Here is a 20,888-nt window from a genome sequence, read left to right as displayed (position 1 = left end):
TATAATTAATTTTTTGTTAGTACTGTAGGGACAATATGACGCTATTCATATATCTATGGAAAACGTACACAAAAGGGTCCGCTAAATTCATATACTCCCCCACCCCCTCCCCTGTTCAGAAAATGCACTGTTCGTACAGTACTTAGTATGTATTCCTCCTGTTCCAGATGGTTCGGTAATATGGATCAATCAAATACATGTACTTATTTACCGCCTATATACATTTTTGCTGTGTATATAGCCAGCCCTCGTTAGGCTATTTTTAAAGCATAGGGGGGAATATTTATGATGCCAGGGACTGGCATGTATAAATCTCAACTGAAGATTCACAAACAACTGTGGACACTGCCATTCTTGCTGTAACCGGAACGCGCCGGAAGTGGGTAGTGGTTAGAGGACGTAACTCTGCCTATTTTTTTTCTAGTGAATTTCTGATTGAGGCTATAGTATATAACAAAGTGAATGACTAAAAAAGTATATGTATTTATTTATTAATTAATATTAGCGTTTTTTAATCTTGCAACGCTTCAAGCATCGTTTATCAATACATTTTAGTGGCCCTTATATTTAAATAAAAATTAAAAACAAAGCAAACGAATTTTATTTTTGTACATAATGTTTGATGTTCCGTTATTTGTATTGTATACATTACTGTAAATATAGTATGCCTGACGTCAAGACGCCATTAGGCAACCGCCATTTGCATTTTTACCACTTTTTACAACTAAGAAGAGAGCGAATTTGTTCATTTTAAATGGAAGCTGGTTCGGGGTATAGACCATATGCTTCAGACCAAATACTTGACATATGTGCTTAGGACAGCGTGCTTGAACCTTAAGTGGAATATGATATGAAAAAGAAAGAACAAAAAATATTTCGAGAATCACAGACTGGTCTAGTCATCAAAAATGATTTATTCATAAGGTCAGATGACCATTCTTTGATAACAGGTCAATGTCCGTCTCCAGTTCTTCAGGAACCACACTTGGGTCATATTGTGGCTCTCTCTTTGAGGAACAACAAAAGTCGGCAGAAGATCCGGGCATGATCGGAACATACCGACAACACCCGATTTGTCGTATTAGTTTGGAAACATAAGGCAAGTCGTATATCTGTATCAACGCTTGTTGGTTGGTTTTGGAGTCCACGTGTTTTTCTGACTGACTGCGCCAAGAAAGCATTCCCCTCTCCTCTCGGCTTCCTAGAAAGACAATTGGGTGTTTTTAAAAGAAAGCATATTTTACTGCATGTAATATATTTAAAAAAAGAGAAGATTTGGCACAAGTTGTCTAACTTAAGGGACTTCTTCTGATTTCCAGTGATACAAGACAAGGGATAGTAATTGCATTTTTAAAATGTAAATAATCAAACAATTTTTAAAGGGAAAGTGTATAAAAATAATAATGTTTTTTTTAGTAGTATCTATTTTACTCAGAAAACCTATACTAGTAAATGATAAAACAAAAATTGTTTTGTTTAACAACACCATTAGAGCACATTGATTTATTAATCATCCGCTACTGGATGTCAAACAGTTGGTAATTTTGACATAGTATAGCCTTAGAGAGGAAACCCGCTATATTTTTTCCATTAGTAGCAAGAAATCTTTTATATGCACCATCCCACAGGTAGGACAGCACATACCACGGTCTTTGATATACCAGTCGTGGTGTACTGGCTGGAATGAGAAATAGCCCAATGGGCCCCTTGACGGGGATCGATCCCAAACCGACAGCGCATCAAGTGAGCGCTTTAACAGTGGGCTACGTCCCGCCCCTTGGTAAATGATAAAGACAAAAACATTTTCGCAGTATCACGTGTGAATTGACTTAACAGTGTGTATGTTAATTTAAATCGTTGTGTTTATTTCATGTATTTCTGGTATTACTGAACTATTTATTGTTTAAAGGTATTTCATCTAATCGAATTTAAATTTAATTTGAAAAAGAAGAAATTAAACATAAAATAGACAGGGACACAGTAATGAACCTTGGAGTGTTCCAGCCATTAGTATAAATGGATAAGGAATCATAATAAAAAATCATTTCATTCTATTTCAGATGTAACTTCCTATCTATTAAGGTACGTAAAGTTCTAATTTATAAATTAAGCTTATGACATACGTTTCAGAAAACATCACGAAAATAATCCTTATTATCAAGTGATACACCTATTTGGGTGTACCCTTTTATTAATATAAATTATATTTTTTTCTTCTGACGATGTCAACATTTAGTTTACCTTATGGTTTTAAACAGAGACTTATTTTTTATTATTAATTAATATAAAATGCTGTGGTCGGTGTGGTAAGCACATAAAAAAACCCTCATTAAAAATCAAAAGATGTTACTGAATGTTAAACAAGTATAAACAGACTTAAATGTGATTCTATCATATTTTTCCAGTGGAGGTAATCAGTGATATTTTAAATAATTGTAAAGTCTGTGTGTGTGTGTGTAATAGGTAATTGCTAGGATGATACTGCCCATACCTTTCTCTTGCAGACAACAAAACTGCAGGTTGAGTTTCCATGACAGGAATCGTTAATCCTATCGGATAGAAGATCACGAACACACAATAAGTCAAGCATCTGCACACACACACACACACACACACACACACACACACACACATTCCAAACTTAGAAACACATTTAGGTACAAACCAGGTGCAATGTTATCAAGGATACACCCAACGATTCCACCCACGAGCATTGCAGTTCCTAGTAAGATATTCAACACTTGGTCCAACTCCCTGCTCCCTGCAATCGCAATAGACAGGATTTTATCTGAATTCAAAATACAACATGAGTGACCATTAGATACGTCCACATTTTCATACACTAAAAATTATTATTATTATTATTATCAATATTAATATTATGAATATCAATATTAGTTAGTTGTAGCAGCAGCAGTAGCAACAACAACAAGACTAGCAGTAGTAGTAGTAGTAGCAGCAGCAGCAGTAGCAGCAATAGCAATGGTAGCAGTAGTAGTAACAGTAGTAGTAACAGTAGTAGCAGTAGTAGTAGCAGTAGCAGTAGCAGTAGCAGTAGTAGCAGTAGTAGCAGCAGTAGCAGTAACAGCAGTATCAGCAGTATCAGCAGTAGTAGTAGCAGTAACAGTAGTAGTAGCAGTAGTAGTAGCAGTAGTAGCAACAGTAATAGCAGTAGTAGCAGTAACAGAAGCAGCAGTAGCAGCAGTAGCAGCAGCAGTAGCAGCAGCAGCAGTAGCAGCAGTAGTAGTAGTAGTAGTAGTAATAGTAGTAGCAGCTGCAGTAGCAGTAATACCCGTAACAGTAGCAGTAGCAGTAGCAGTAGCAGCAGCAGCAGCAACAGCAACAGCAGTAGCAGTAGTAGTAGTAGTAGTATAACCGTTTTCACCTGTATCTATCGCATCTGGGTTGCTCTGTATATACTGCGGGACAGCTATTCCGAACATAAAAGACACGCCAATGATCGTGAGATTCCGTAACGATGAAAGATCGCAATACCGTAACGTTGACATTCCAATAGCGGTGATCAACCCAAATAAAACAAATTTAATCCACCAATCACGGGGTCTGGTATTAACGTGAGCACGGCGCCAAATTTGCCTATAATCCCGCAAAGAATCAGTATCACACCAACACACTGAAACACACGTCTGCTTGCAACCTACAGTATTAGAAAATTATAAACAAACTTTAATTCAATGAGCAGTTCCTTTGTAAAAAGAAAGGGTAACGAATATTTGTTTTAACAAATCCCCCCACCCGCCACCTCCCACCTTCCCAGTCTAATATATGGTTTTTATTTCCACACCTGGTTTACACGATAAGATAGAAAACCCACAAAGACTACTGTATAGAGGATACTCCCCGAGTATCTTGTGATATCATAATTTATCAACCATTAAAGGCTTTTGTAGGAGATATCGCCGTCACTATAATTTGCGATATCTCCTGCGATATTCTCCTAGGGGAGGGAGGGTGTCTTAATTTTGACACAAATATTTGAACGGCCCCTTAGGCTGTATCCATTTTCCTTCTTCGATTTGTGATTTTTTGTTATTAAAGTATAAAATTAAAGTTTGTTTTGTTTAACGACACCACTAGAGCACATTGATTTATTGGATGTCAAACATTTGGTAATTTCGACATAGTTTTAATGAGAAAACCCGCCATATTTTTCCATTAGTAGCAAGGCATGGGCGTACATGGGGGGGGGGGGGGTGTTCGATGGGTTCGACCGACCCCACCCCCACCCCCCGAAATCGCTTTTTTTATAATTTAATATATCTGACGTTGATATCTGACATTATTATATTTACTCAACATAGAAATATATGCCCAATATCTCTGCAATCTATTTTGGAACCCCCCTTTTCAAAACTCAACATAGAAATATATGCCCAATATCTCTGCAATCTATTTTGGAACCCCCCTTTTCAAAATCCTATGTACGCCCATGCAAGGGATATTTTATATGCACCACCCATAGACAGGATAACACATACACCGGCCTTTGATATACCAGTCGTGGTGCACTGGCTGGAACGAGAAATAGCCCAATGGACCCACCAACAGGGATCGATCACAGACCGAGCGTTCATTAAGCGAGCGCTTTACCACTGGTCTAAAATATTCATCATCAAATAATAGTCTAATCACTGTTAACCAGCCGAAAAGAAGAGAAATAGATTGTTGGACTTCTTCCCCACATCCGATATTAAAATTTCCACTTCTATGGAACATTAGTTTCCCTTACGGGGCCTCTTTTTCGGTGGTTCGGACGTTTGCATATGCATTCTGGAAAGTCAGCTGTACCGAGATGATATTTAGAGGGAATTTCCTTGATGACGTCATCGAGAAATACCCCATCTTTTCTATCTCCACTTAATGAGAGTTCCAATTTTTTTTTTACGACAAATATCGTAAATCATGACACACTAAGAGAACTTTACGATACCTTCGAAAATCTGTCGTATCTTAAATCTACGACATTCGTATTTTGCTCTTAAATAGCTACGATATGTCGTAGCTAAGATGGCTTCGAAAATACGGGCCCAGGAGCCTATTTCACAAAACATCGTAAATTTACGTTTACGTGTAAAACTTACACCTGTCGTATGTCTACGTCTACGTGTACGTTTACTCCATTTCACGAAGCCGGTCGTAGAAATACTACTAACTTACTTTGCACGTAAATCTACTTCTGTTTTCTTTTGCAGCTCATTTAGCAGAAATTTGACATCTAAAGCCAATTATTAATAAATCAATGTGCTCTAGTACTGTCGTTAAACAAAACAAACTTATAACTTTTAAAAGAAAGAACGAATAAACTTGATAAAGTTTGGAAACCACCGTTTCCGGTATACCAACACATGGTTGTACTGTACCAAATAAAATCCTATAGGCGACACTGTTTTATAAGCACGGGGCAACACGTAATTTCAAATGACGTCACACGCATGCAATTTGTATGGCATTGCCATGACGTTACTGTCTCAGACTTTATTAGAGTCTAGACTCTAAACGTTTTATAAGCACCAGGCCAGATTGTGTAAGGCTACTCACCGACTTCTCCCTAACCAATGACCATTAACGTCTGGCCTAAATTGTCAATCAAGATAATTGCCCAGGTCAGTGGGGCTTGACCCTTAATTGGAATAAACGCTTGCATGCGAATACACTAAGATGAAATGAGCTACCTTTGTTACGGCTATTTCTCCGATATTCCCGCTGTAGGATGTCGTTGCGTTCCCGGCCCCCACCAGACCGGAAATGATGCTGGAGAAGCCCTCGATTGCGATGCCTCTGTTGATCGCATGAGCCGGAGGCGGGGGCGCTTCAGACAGTCTGGCACATGCGTAGTAATCGCCGATTGATTCGATTACCGATGAAATCGATGCTGCCAGCAACCCAATGAAACCGGCCGCACTGACCGTTGGTATTCCAAACTGAACTGAAATAATCATATTTCTTGATTTAAAAAAAAAAAAAAAAAAGTTTAGTATTTAAAATGTACAAGTTTCTTATCAGATGAGGAAAGAAGCGATTTTTCATTCATTCATTCATTCATTCCAAGTTATTTTTTGTGTTTTTGTCCAATTAAGGTTCAAGCACGCTATCCTGGACACACACCTCAGCTATCTGACAGTGAGTTGGTGGTTAGTTGTTAGTGGTTAGTGAGAGAGAAGTCGGTGTAGTGGTTTTACACCTACCCATTAAGTCGTTAAAACTCGCTCTGAGTGTGGGCCGGTACAGGGCTGCGAACCCATTACCTACCAGCCTTATTGTGATTCTTCGATAGCCCGGCGTATTTTATAGTTACAGTCCCGCCCCACCATATCATAACATCATTTACTATCATGCGAAATACAAACAATACTACAGTCTTAATAATAATAAATTATCTTTCTGACACAATGAGTGAGAACATCTTTCGTTATTTTTGGTAACACATCCTGTTATCACACATATACATTTGATAAGAATGTAAAGTCATATGACTGGCAGCTTCTAGCTGATAACCAGATCTCTCCTGCCATATCATCCAACGAAAAAGAGCACAGTAGAAATAAATTAATCTGTATCGTATACGTTAATTTGAAACCGATTCCTTTGCGTCACATCCTATACGTTAACTTGAAACTGATTCCTTTGCGTCATATCTTATATACGTTAACTTGACAGATTCCTTTGCGTCATATCGTATACGTTAACTTGACACTGATTCCTTTGCGTCATATCGTGTACGTTAACTTGATACTGATTCCTTTGCGTCATTTTGTATACGTTAACTTGGAACGATTCCTTTGCGTCACGTCGTATACGTTAACTTGAAACTGATTTTTATGCGTCACATCGAAAACGTTAACTTGAAACTGATTCCTCTAGGACGAAAAAGTCAACTACAAGAGACAGAGTCATGATTTTCGAAGCTATCTTAGCGCTACGATATCGTAAAACCGGCGTAGGGTATGACATGCGTCGTTGTGATGTTATGGCTAAGCTGCTGACGACGGTGTTTTGACACACTAGTGATAAGATAGCTTCGAAAATCTGTAGCCAATGTAGGAAATAAGTTTTAGGTGGAAAATTCGTTTAAATTTATTTTTCAAGATGTGTAAGACATAGAATAGTACCACATTTGTGTCCGTTAGATACCATTTATCTTACAACTCGTTGCTTAAAAACATACCCAACTCGCTTTCGTTTGCTAGATACGTTCAGATTGATACCATTTATCTTACAACTCGTTGCTTATAACACACCCAACTCGCTTTCGTTCGCTAGATACGTTCAGTTAGATACTATTTATCTTACAACTCGTTGCTTAAAAACATACCCAACTCGCCTTCGTTCGTTAAAACATCTCGTTGAAAAATAAATGGTATTTAACATCCACTCATGAAGTATGCTCGCCAGTTGCCTTCATACACACCACTGGTAAGTCGTAGGGTCTTCACGAGTACTCGGGCACTGGCCGAGTCTTGCAAGACACATGTCCATTCACAGGACTCGAGTACTCGGGCAAGGAAAACCACTCTCATTTAAAGGGACATTCCCGAGTTTGCTGCATTGTAAGATGTTTCTGACTAATAGAATATTTCTACGATTAAACGTACATATTAAATATATTTTCTTGTTTAGAATATAGTGTCTGTATATGCAACGTGTTTCAGGTCGTCTTAATATTTGTAAGAAGCCCAAACTATTTTTAGGAAATAAAATGAAATTTAACCTAGTACAAATATCAGAACGATCAGAAACACGTTTAATATACAGCCACTAATATTTTATGCAGAAACATATATTTGATATGTAGTTACAGTTGTCAAAAAAGTCTCTGTTAGTCGATAACATCTTAAAAATTGCAGAAAACTCTAATTACATTTTTTTAAACACCATTTTGGCATATATGCTTGCCGTTTACGTTATAGAGCTATGAAACATATAGGGGAAACAAAAGTTGAATGTGTTAAACGCAATACAATGACACGATTTGACACCAATGTTCAGCGCTGGAAATTAAGATGCATAATGCTATTTTACTTGCTATCATCTAGTATTGGGTACTTGGGTCCGAGTCGAGTTTGACCCTCGAATACTCGAGTCCCAATATTTTTGACTCGTGGTGACCCTAGTAAGTCGCTATGTTTTTAATATTGAAATACCAACGTGGATATGGGAAGTAGAACCACGGCGCGTTGTTAACGACATCCATACTAACATCCGTCCTGGCTCTGTATGCCGGTAACGTAGAGTTAGAGGGGAAGACATCCGTCTCGGTCAGGATATAGCAAAGCAACCAGGATATACCGACTCCTAGCAATATCTAGATGTAAAAATAAATAAATTGCATATGTTTTTTAATTGTTTGTTGTCAAATATTTTGATAGAAGATCACAGGTCGCTTCTGCCGATTCATTTAATGATAGCAATTATAATTTGGATACCTGCAAGTTGTTATTGGTCACAAGGCAACGAGGGAAATGCCTACATCTTTATATACTCACGGAAAAATGATCAGGTGTACCAAATACAATATATGCACTAGTATACAGAATTGTATTTACTTTAAATCTATTCATGGAAATTTCACATAATGATCGTGTAACCATTCTCTTCGCTATTCCAGAGGTGTCCTGCCAATTGCACAATGCGCGAAGCTCGCCTTTATCGTATTTTGATCCGTCTACTCTTCATTGACGTCATTTTGTTTATCACTGGACCGCAAAATTATTGTAGGCATATGCATAAATTGTTTATTGTAAAAACAAAAACAAACCACTTTTGTTGGTCTCTGATCGATGTGAACGTGATGCCACACCTCTTAGATGGCCTCGGATGATGGTATGCCTGAGGTCGGAATGCCACAAACCATTGTTGCTAGACGTTTTCTTGGTCATTAGCAGTGGCGGATCCAGAAAATCCATTTAGGGGGCCCCAATGACATGAGGCGGAATGCCAAGGAAACTTTGGGGGAGGTTTGGAGGGGGATCGTAAATTTTTTTAAATTAAATTAACATATAATAAAATTATAACTGTCGCAAAATTTAGGAAGCCTGGCCCGCCCCCCCCCCCCCTTAGATCCGCCTCCGATTAGTATTCCTGAAAATACCCATTCCAGTCCAAGGTAGCGATGAGAACAGACGTAGTCTCGTGCTCTCTTGAGTTACACCCACCCCCCACCCCCACCACCCCACCCCACCCCCTCCCCTCACCTGGGGGGACTCATAACTTCTTATGAGAACCTTTTGTTTTACATTGCAATATTAGGCTATTCATATAGATGTCCAGGGGAAGATGTAGACAAAACGATCTGAACCTCCCCAGGTCCAGACAACGCTACGCCCCTGGGCCCATATTTTCGAAGCCATCTTAGTCCTACCTACGAAATCGCAAAACTATCGTAGGTTGTGACGTGACTACAGCACACGCCATAATGACGTCATAGCATACGATAGTTTTACGATTTCGTAGGCTAACATTGCTTCGAAAATATGGGCCCAGCTGAAGCCTACAATATGCCATCACATTAGTCCTATATCAGGCTAATACACCAACTGAATCATTTAAAAAACCTGTTACATGATCGCAAAATACGACCACGACCGTCCAACAAAATGAAGTTTATTTTGTTTAACGGTACCACTAGAGCAATTTATTTATTAATCATTGGCTGTTGGATGTCAAACATTTGGTAATTACGACATATAGTCTTAAGGAGGAAACCCGCTACCTTTTTCCATTAGTATCAAGGGGTCTTTTTTATATGCACCATCCCACAGACTGGATATCACATACCACGACTAACCGTCCAACAAATACGTAGTCCTGTTACAATGTCACTGACGTCGCACCAAGCATGGTGTAGCCTTCACGTTAGGTTCGGAAGACAGGAGTGGTTCACCATACTTTTAACAGATAAATAACACATGTATGGCACTGCAACCGTTTTCCCCGAGTGTGTGTGTGTGTGTGTGTGTGTGTGTGTGTGTGTACGTGTGTGTGTGTACGTGTGTGTACGTGTGTGTGTGTGTGTGTGTGTGTGTGTGTGTATATGTATGTATACCCCAGTGGTCACTCATAACAGGAAAAATATTTTCCATATTTTCTCAGCGGAAAATATTCTGTATTGGTCTAACGAACAATAATATTGGACGATTTGACGCTTACAAACCAATGACCTTGTCTGTATTAAATATGACGTCATCACGATTTGGCAAACACAAAATGACGCCATGTAATTTAAAGAGTTTGCGTTTACGGCTCTCTGTTTTTGGTGTTAAATTTTTATCAAAATGTCATTTTAATGCAATTTATTACAGCTTGTGTACCAAAATAAAGATAACTTTTGTTTTTGAAAATTATTTATGAACGTGATTAAAGTTATAACAATACTCATAACAGTGCGTAAAGTGGTTGACATCGTTTCTATACATGTACATGTACATGTATATTAAAAATAAATACTTTTAGAGAAAAAAATAGCTGAGGTAATAAATAAAACAACAATCTTGGTTCCAAAATATTATCAAATTTATGTCCCTCGTGAAATAATTTTCATTTGTCTGAAAATTGTTTCACTAGGGACATAAATTTGATAATAACTGGTAACTCGTTTATTATCATTCATATATATATATATATATATATATATATATATATATATATATATATATATATATATATACTGCACACACGAAGCCAATTTTTACGTTTCGAACTGCTTTCGTTGAGTTTAGTAGATACTGATATGACAAATTTAGATGCTAACTAAGGCTTTTTTTTTCAGAAATAATTTAATGTTTCATTAAATGGGCCATGTTTTCCGAAACAACAACCGCTTACTTGTCATTGCAGTATTTCGATGACAATCGTGTACAGAATTAAGCAGTTGTTAATATCTTCTCAGTCCCCTACCGGTCTATTTGGTTTCGTCTTGGTCCTTCTGTCTGTCTGTCTGTCTGTCTGTATGTCCGTCTGTCCCACATATAGTTCTTCGGACCTTTGTTTCCACAATGCCTCAAGACACTGAGCTAACATTTTGCTTATTGTTTTATAATGTAGTCTTACAGGTGAGGGGTCGAGACGTAGCCCAGTGGTAAAGCGCTCGCTTGATGCGCGGTCGGTTTGGGATCGATCTCCGTCAGTGGGCCCATTGGGCTATTTCTCGCTCCAGCCAGTGCACCACGACTGGTATATCTAAGGCCGTGGTATGTGCTATCCTGTCTTTGGGATGGTGCATATAAAGGTCCCTTGCTGCTAATTGAAAAGAGTAGTCCTCCCTCAATACCTGTGTGGTCCTTAACCATATGTCAGACGTCATATAACCGTAATTAAAATGTGTTGAGTGCGTTGTTAAATAAAACATTCCATCCTTCCTTCGTTCTTCTGTCCGTCTGTCCCACAAATAGTTCTCCGGACCTTTTTTCACAATGTCTTAAGGCACTGAGCTGACATTTTGCTTATTGCTTTATAATGTACTGCTATACAAATATAAAAATGTGTTGGGCCCTGTAGGTTACATGTATTATTGCTTTAGCAGCACTCCCAGAATGCTTGTTGTGTTCTGTGTTTAAACTCACCGGTGCTACTTGAAACAGAGGGTATCTGCTCACGTGACAGCCTTTTAACCTGTTAAAGGCGGGCATCGGAATTTTAATAGCTGACAGAAACAGACAAAACAGCAATATCAGAGCGACAGTCCTGAAAATATATAATATACTAGTTAAAATAAACTCACTATTTCATCACGAAAGGCATATGTATTAAATTGACAAGGAGTGATGAGGTGTATGCCAATGACAGCGTGCTTGAACCTTAATTAAGTTACAGTTAGATGAATTCATTTAAAAATATTTAACTAAATAAAATGCTGTGAAATGAGTTCCTCTTACACTAACAGACCATCTCTTTGGTAGGAATTAAGGCCGCATACACATTGCCACAATGTGTGGTCACTAGTATTATAATAGTTGTGTGGTTATCTGTCAGTGAAATGCCTTTTACACACCCACATCTTTTATTTCCGAATGAACGCGAAACATCACGAAACATCACGAATGCACCGATAAATGTCACTTCGCCTAATTGTATCGAATGTCTCCCATATCTTTCTCTTATATCGTTTTTTGCACATATGATGGGTAGTATATTTCGTGGATAAGAGCAGATCGTTTTATTTTATCAATGAATAGTGCCTAGGTGTTTAGAACGAGGCCCAGCTACCCACCCCCTTCAAGTGCCAATATGGCCACACACAACAATTATTCATGCTCTATGTTTGTATATAGCGTTAGTGGCTATAGCATTTTTATTAATATCAGCAGGCCCATGGATTTTTTTATGTACCCTTTCCTGCCCGAGGGCAACATACCCTAAAATGGACAACCCCTGTTGTCCAGCTGTTTCTCCAAGGATATTTGTTTAAACAAACACGCCCACTAAACCTGGCAGGAGTACACCCACTTTACACAAAAAGCACTACTTTTGCATGAGCCGGAATTATCACGAAAAAGTCTTCAATGTCAACAAGTTACACGTTTGCAAACTGCATGCTCTCCCCTGTCAACTTCAGTATAATATTTTCCAATTCAAAGCTGTCTGCCATGAAATAATCACAGTCAAACGCCAGAGTACTTGCTCGGGCATATTTCCGGCTTTCCAAATGTGAAGATAACTGTGATCCGAGGCCATATATTATCGTGGTTTACCTTGAGAATGGCGACAGTACACGTTCTGCATTTCGTAAAAAATTAAAATTGGTTCTGTTAGCATATGTTTTCCACTTTGTATTGATTGATCAGTGCAGAATTGGATTTATGTTTATTACACAGTTTTCATGGTTCGACCATAGCGATTAAAAAAAATTAAGATTTTTGTTTTGACATGTTATGGTGATATGTGTCGTTGCGTCTTTCATAAATGCAAATCATTCTCAGCTGTTTACACTGTGTTTTAATGGTATTTTATGTGCTTATCTTTATTTACCTTTGCTTGGCGCCAGCAGTCGAAGTGTTTTTCAAGCTAATAATGATAGCTTCCTCAGCAGCATTTGATTTTTAAAAATTGTGTTCTGCAGAAACTTACAGCATGGCAATTCCCCAGTGTGATTCGCTGAACCTGACGACAACCCCTGAGAGAGAGAGATTCCGACCAGGGCGATCGTTGGCGCGATCGTCAGAGGACCGATGAAGCGAAGTATAAACCCAACCAGTCCGGTAAGCCCGATGATGACTTGTGTTAGAGAAGCTAGCATTAGGTTGCCTTGAATCTACAAAACAACAGGTCGACATATAATTATACAGACTTGTGTTAGGGAAGCTAGCATTAGGTTGCCCTGGATCTACAAAACAACAGGTCGACATATAATTATACAGACTTGTGTTAGGGAAGCTAGCATTAAGTTGCCCTGGATCTACAAAACAACAGGTCGACATTTAATTATACAGACTTGTGTTAGGGAAGCTAGCATTAGGTTGCCTTGGATCTACAAAACAACAGGTCGACATATAATTATACAGACTTGTGTTAGAGAAGCTAGCATTAGGTTGCCTTTGATCTCCAAATGTATACAGGTTGTCGGTATAAATGTGGTTTCATCAACAGCATGCTTTTGGATACCATGTTCAAATATGCAGGAAATGATCATGACGATCGTTATCAATGACATCATCATCGTCGTCATCACAACCACTATCATCATCATCACCACCACCACCACCACCACAACCATTATCAGGACCACCCCCACCATATTCACTATCATCACCACAACCACCACCACCACCACCATCATCATCATCATCAGAATCATCACCATCATCATAATCACCACCACCACCACCACCACCACCATCATCATAATCACAATCACCAACAACATCACCACCACCACCATTATTATTATCATCATCAGAATCTCGACCACCAAAACCATTATCATCATCATCATCATCATCATCATCACCATCATTACCAAGTATAAAAACAACATGGCAGTTGGTAGAAACCTACTAATTGGTAGAAACTACAGTTATTTGTGAATCTTCAACTGAGTTTTATGAATAAGAACCTCTGGCATAGCATAAATCCTCTTGTTTGAAATGACCTCAAGTAGGGCTTCTAGATTATGGTAGCCCCACTCCCATGGCTAGTGATATTCAATGTTGGGCTAGTAAATAACTACCATCGCCATGCCCGATGGCTAGCTAAGGTTTTGGGGTCAAATGCTGTATTTAAGTCTATTTTGTAAATGTGAGTAACCTGCCCCTTCTCCCCTCAAATCTAAGCGAATTATAACTATATCTCCTTCTTTAGGTGACATATCCAATTATTCTTATTACCTAAGGAAATGTTTTATTTAACGACGTACTCAACACATTTTATTTACGGTTATATGGCGTCAGACATATGGTTATCGACCACGCAGATTTTGAGAGAAAACCCGCTGTCGCCACTCATGGGCTACTCTTTCCGATTAGCAGCAAGGGATCTTTTATTTGCGCTTCCCACAGACAAGATAGCACAAATCATGGCCTTTGTTGAACTAGTTATGGATCACTGGTCGGTGCAAGTGGTTTACACCTACCCATTGAGCCTTGCGGAGCACTCGCTCAAGGTTTGGAGTCGGTATCTGGGATCCGAACCCATTACCTACCAGCCTGTAAACCGATGGCCTAACCACGACGCCACCGAGGCCGGTTTATTCCTATTAGTATAATTGTATTTACTTAAAGTAGGGCTTATGAATTTTAATCATGGCTAGTAAATGTTTAAAATCATTGCTCCCACGGCTGGTGGATTTTTGTAACAGAAGGCCTGCCTCAAGCGAAACCCGCTGCATAAATACTAGGCCTCATTACAAAGCCAGTTTGTACACCTGGTGAAAAACAAAATGTAATTTGTAAAAAGAACTCCTTACCAACATATTTTAAAAAAGTGTAGTATAAAATTGCTAGTGATACAGACTGAACCCTCACACATGGAATTCGTTTTCCTTATGAACTCTTTATCACATTAGTGATGCAATATGAACCACCTAACATCGAACCCGTTTCCCTTATTAACCCATCACAACGCGTAGGAATACATCACCTCTCGCATCCTGATCTCCCAGGGTTGAGTTGTGTTGCTAGGGACGGATTCTGTAATTAAAGATATAACAGAATAGAATAACCACGTCGCCTCCGGATTAAACCCTACATTCAGTAAAGCTATGATTCCATTAACGCGGTAAGCGGATGCGGCATACGTGATGCGTTCAGTTGCCGCACGAATCGCTACATGGAGCGATTCAGTTTTCCGCATTCGCAGCCATTCGTAGCCGCGTGACAAATCGCAGCCGCAGCCGGACATGTGGAATCACTCTCGTGCGTCTACAAGCAATTCCATTTTTGCCGCATCACGCATCACGCATGCCGCATCCGCTTACCGCGTTAATGGAATCTTAGCTTAAGGCTTGATAAAATAAATAAATAAATAAATAAATACATAAAAATAAATTTATATTTCATCTCGTGAAGTTTGCAATCATATCTCATGAGTCGCACTTGCTCGGCGAGTGTGATATGATTGCAAACTTCACGAGATGAGATATAAATCATATTTGACAAAAAAACATGAAATTTTCTATTTATTATATAACTTTTGGCAAGTTACCTTCATTTTTAAAATGCCACAAGCAAAATAGCTCCGGCTTTCTTACAGTGAAGATAACACTTTCTACAGTGACAATAACACATTTTAGAGTGAAATAGTGAAATTTTCACTCTAAAATGTGTTATCGTAACTGAGTGACTGATAACACTTTTATTTCACTGATATTTTAAGATATTTCACTAAATGTTATATAATAAATATTAATAACGATAGCAATGGTTTGAAACAAAAATGAATAGTATTTTATTTATTTATTATTTTTTGAAGGAGTAGTAAGCAATATTAATGATGGTGTTAGTCGAGAACAAATTATGTTTATATTTTCATCCTCAAGACGATGTTTTACGAACACCCCTGAATGCACTCAAACAATCACGAAGTAGTTTAATTTCTTACCCGATGGACAGCGCCATTTTTCGAGAGCCATCATGGCTATAATCGGTGGTATGAACGTGTGCGACGATCCTTGAATGATGGGCAACCTGCAGTCGTGATAAATTAGTATTTAAAGGGGTTTTTCAATTTGTAATCTAAAAAATCATAATGACAATAATTATACAAAAATATATAATTCTCGAAAACCTCTAAATATAGAACAGTATTACAAAAAATGCCATTTTAGAAATAGTGGGGAAAATAACGATTGTAGATTCTCCCTGCACAACAGGGGGCGCTCCTGACTTGGGTCCATATCTGGAAATGTTTGTAATGGGTCAAGGTATCTATGTGCCAAGTTTCATGTCTTTAATCAAAAGTGCACAATTCAGACAAAAATTGGGAATTAATTGACCCACTAAACTCCCGTCATTATTTAGACATGACGCATTCCTCAAACATGGAAGAGAGTCTATCTCATAGCTTATCAAACACACTTTGCTAATAACGGTCGGTGTCGAATCAATCTCCGCCCGTGCTTTAAATAGTGTCAGAGAAAATCCGCTGCCGACACAAAACAGTAAACGTTTGATTTGTTTAACGACATCACTAGAGCACGCTTATTAAGTAATCGTCGGCTATTGGATGCCAAACGTTTGATAATTCTGACACTTCAGGTCCGTAGCTAGTGGGGGGGGCGGCAGGGGGGGGGGGGTATTGCCCCCGAAACAATCAGGCTAAAAAATCATAGAAACTTAAAGAAAATTATCTTCTTAACCATTTAAGGAGTTTTAGACTATTAACTACTCAGTTGCCCCCACCCACCCCAACAAAGAATCCTAGCTACGGCCCTGCACTTAGTCTTTAAAAACCTCCGCTAAATGTGTCCATTAGTAAAATTGAAGGACTTTTTATATTCACTTTTCCATATGCCACAGCCTTTGATATACCAGTCGTGGGTCACTGGTTGGGAGTCGGGACGGGGAATAAAACGAATGGGTCCGCCCAGACGGTTTGATCATACAGCCGACTCACACCTGGCGCTACCTGTTTAGTATGTGCGTGATTAGATTTAATATGAAGATTAACAGTACAAAAGTCTATCAACATTTAATTGTTCACCAGACAGCAAACGACTGACCTAATTCCCAGCGTGTCCTGCAGAATCGTCGATATTCCGCACATGACGAAAGAGATACTCATCAATTTGGCGCGAACTTCCACCAAGTCGTCTGCACAGATGTAGTGCGTCACCAGAAACGCCGTGGACAACGACCCACAGATACACAGTATTGCTTGCTGCAATACAATATTGAAGTAGTTGTATCTATACATAAAGTCTAGAAAACGTTAAGGAGTTAAAGCAAGCATGCCTAATTTGCATAAATTTAATATGGCTACTACGAAAAGAAGTATTCCATTGATTTGATGTTAACTCACAGTATATTTTTCTTATGGATGTAAATGAAGGAACATAAGTGACAAGTTGCTGATGTAGGTTCTTGTATTTTACTTTTCAACATTAAACATGACTAATAAGTTAACAATATGGTCGGCACCTACCCATTATTTTGTCACATGATAAATTATAATCACTAACTGCTGATATAATAATCAATAGATATGTTTGTTGGCAGACCGGGTATCAGCTGGGGGCATCAATTAAAATCCGTAGCGTTTCTTGATTGCTGCGATTTAATTTAACACTAATTGGTCTGATTGCTAGCCCCGAGTACCTAAAGTCTAAGTTATTGCATAATCGACAGGTGACATAACAATTAACTGAATCGTAAATAAACAGCTAAAATATAAATTACATTTGAATATAGTTTTAAATTTTACACTGTGACAATATGAAAACATCTAAATAACTTTTTCAAGCGAAACTACACATCTTAGCACAGAGAAGCCGAATATACGAGGACTGATAAACAAAGTTGTCGTCGCAACTAGATGATGTATGTGTCTCGATCCCTCTGAAGGATACTTCCTCCTCAACAGCGGAAATGACATCATCATTAGTGGTCACTCCTTTTTCAGGTTAAGAAATAGATAGAAGTCAGCGGTGCTGAATTTGGACAATAAGGTGGGTGATCGGTAAGTTGAAAGCCACAGTCATGCAGTGCAGCCACGGTAACCACCGACATATGAGCGGCTGCAATGACCTGGTGAAACAGCACACCTTTCGTGAAACCTTCGCACGTCTGTCATGTCAGGAGGTTCTGAACTCTTTCTTGTGAGATGCCTACTCCAATTGCTCTGTACTGGGTGGTTAGCCACCAGTCGGGCATAAACATATCACGCACACGGTCCCTTCTTAGTTAGATAAAGTTGCGTCCATTATTTGTACAAATCCAATATGATAGCCAAATGGGTGGTGGGTGGTGGGTTGGTGGGGGTGGGGGATGGTTAGTAAAGTATGTAAAGAAACAGAATAAAATACCAACATCAAATTCTGAAGAGACACTGAATTTTATCCCAAAATTAAAATTTACACACCTGTGATATTTATATTTTTGCATAGCGTTATACTATGGTTTAATTTTTATGTCGATGCTGATCATCACTTCAATTTCGTATTAACCTTAGTTTTACACCTGATAGTTGATGCATTTTTCATACTGGGCTTAAGCATTCATTCGTTCGTTCTCACTTCATGTTTTGACTTACCATAGTTTGACACCCAATAGCCGATGTAGTTTACGTGCTGGGGTGTCGTTAAACATGCATTCATTCATTCGTTCATTCGTTCGTTCGTTCGTTCAGTCGTTCGTTTAGTCGTTCGTTCATCCATTCATTCATTCAACCATCATCAATATTCTGAGGTCCAGTTTCTAGTGTTGGTTAATATAACAATGATCGTCTCTCGACCCGAATTTGGATTACGAATCGTCTGCGTCGTTAAACAGTAACGTGCAATCAGGCTGGCTTCATGTTTGACAAGAAAAACCAAAATATGCAAGACCACCAAATATTTCAAATGGTTAGACAACTCTTTATAGACGAGACACTAGATAGCTAGATTCATGGAATCAACCACTATTTTGCCTCATGCCCATTTGACTCTGCATTGTGCAGAGATACGGTCTCGATTTAAAATGAACGAAATTAATTAAAATAAAAACCAAATATAATCAAAACAACATTCTCATTTGTTTGTATACAATATGCTCCATATATCTAAAACAAACGTGTTATTGATTTTCTTCCAACAAAATATATTTTGTCCAGATCCACCGTATTGACAACATAAGTGAAACATATGCCTTCAAATGTTGGACATTTCAAAACTTTATATGTAAACATATATAGCTTTTGAGTTACATTTTTCCGTCGGTACACGACCTAAGACATAATATCAATTTGATATAATGGTTTAAGAAAAATACATAACATAAATATGCATGATATTCTAAGTCAGTCCTAAAACAATTGCCAAATAATAAAGAAAGTTTGTGTACCTGAAATCCAAAAACCGGCCAGAGAAGAAAATGTGGATGCTCTTCTACCCCGTACACTACTTGACGTTTTCGTGGTGGTGTATCCATTCCGACGAGGTCTACTGTCGTTGATGTCATTACGTTGTCCACTTTTTACCACAGTACTTCCCTTTCAAGTAACCGTGTTTGACGTCCGCGATCCACTGATCCGCCATGCTAGCGCATTAACGGTGAACGCAACCAGTGCAGCTTAAATTTGCATAATTATGCGCAACCCAAGCCACTGATGAATTTCACGAATAATTTACTCTAAAACAACATTGTCATCTGGCTTTAACTGGGATGTATGCGCCCACTGGAACTGATCGAACACTGGAACTGATCGAACACTGGAACGCTTCTCGTTTCGACAGCTTGCATCACCAGGTTGGTTTCTATTTTAGCGAGATTCCTTGCCTCCACGTAATTTCTCCGGCTGACTATGTCGACTTGTTTCTCCGTGACTCGTATGACGGCCATTCTGCAGAACGCCACGGTTGTTCTCGTTAATCTCTACATGTCCGAGCTTGTCCTAGCAGCACTGGCAGATTGACAGCCCCACTCTGAAAAGAAATAGGAAGCGGGGTCGGCCCCTACTACTCTTTTCTAGACTTTATTTTGTTTTATATTGATACCATCTCGTATCCTTCAGAGTCGGGCCCGTCCGCATCACTATACCAACCCATGTCGACTGGTTGATTCTCTCTCTCTCTCTCTCTCTCTCTCTCTCTCTCTCTCTCTCTCTCTCTCTCTCTCTCTCTCTCTCTCTCTCTCGTTCAGACGGGTCCGGCTTCTCAAGATCTGTATCTCAGCACAGCACTACACCTTCACCGTCTAATATCTGTCAATCTAGGGTCAACATCTAATGACTGTCAAGCTAGGGGTTTTCTTGATGGGATGCAACCCATCTCGTCCCTACAAACCGTGCACCTTAACGGCCTTAATGAGGCCACTCACGTGGACATATAAATCGGATAAAACACCTTGACCTGGTCAACACCTAGGAGCAACCAGTCGTATGTCTTGAAATTGTTAACACATGTACGTGTGTTAACAACCCATGTGTTAGCAAAAATATCGCATGGTGTTCTCACCAACGGGTGTGTAAGAAACACATTTGTTACACACCCGTTGGTGAGAACACCATGCGTTATTTACGAGATAAACATCATCTGACGTCAGATTGGAGGTGTTTATCGTGCATTTAACACAGCTAAATGACATTTCAAACCGAACGCGTTAGCGTGATGTTTTAAATGCAACATTTAGCAGTGTTAAATGCACGATAAACTACAACCAATCTGACGTCAGATAATGTTTATCTCCATTCTATCATGACTAAAACGTGTTAAATGTTAGAACTATTTTTAATCCGTTGAG

The 20,888-nt window shown here is 38.9% G+C and overlaps 1 protein-coding gene across 1 annotated transcript; it reads right to left on the bottom strand.

The window, feature by feature from the left end:
* Positions 1–915: 915 nt before the first annotated feature.
* LOC121383649 (solute carrier family 23 member 2-like) lies at positions 916–19,684 on the bottom strand. The gene is given in 14 exon segments (XM_041513742.1): positions 916–1,201; positions 2,666–2,761; positions 3,386–3,535; positions 3,538–3,658; positions 5,694–5,947; positions 8,167–8,323; positions 11,580–11,700; positions 13,084–13,142; positions 13,145–13,267; positions 15,091–15,127; positions 15,176–15,194; positions 16,051–16,136; positions 17,171–17,356; positions 19,611–19,684. Coding segments are annotated over 14 exon segments (1,767 nt in total). The 3' UTR covers positions 916–917.
* Between the last annotated feature and the right edge of the window lie 1,204 nt (positions 19,685–20,888).

This window comes from Gigantopelta aegis, chromosome 10 (genome assembly GCF_016097555.1).
Source record: "Gigantopelta aegis isolate Gae_Host chromosome 10, Gae_host_genome, whole genome shotgun sequence".
Classification (NCBI taxonomy): Eukaryota; Metazoa; Mollusca; class Gastropoda; order Neomphalida; family Peltospiridae; genus Gigantopelta; species Gigantopelta aegis.
The sequence above is the reverse complement of the archived record's forward strand: the minus strand, read 5'-3'. Positions and strand labels throughout refer to the sequence as shown.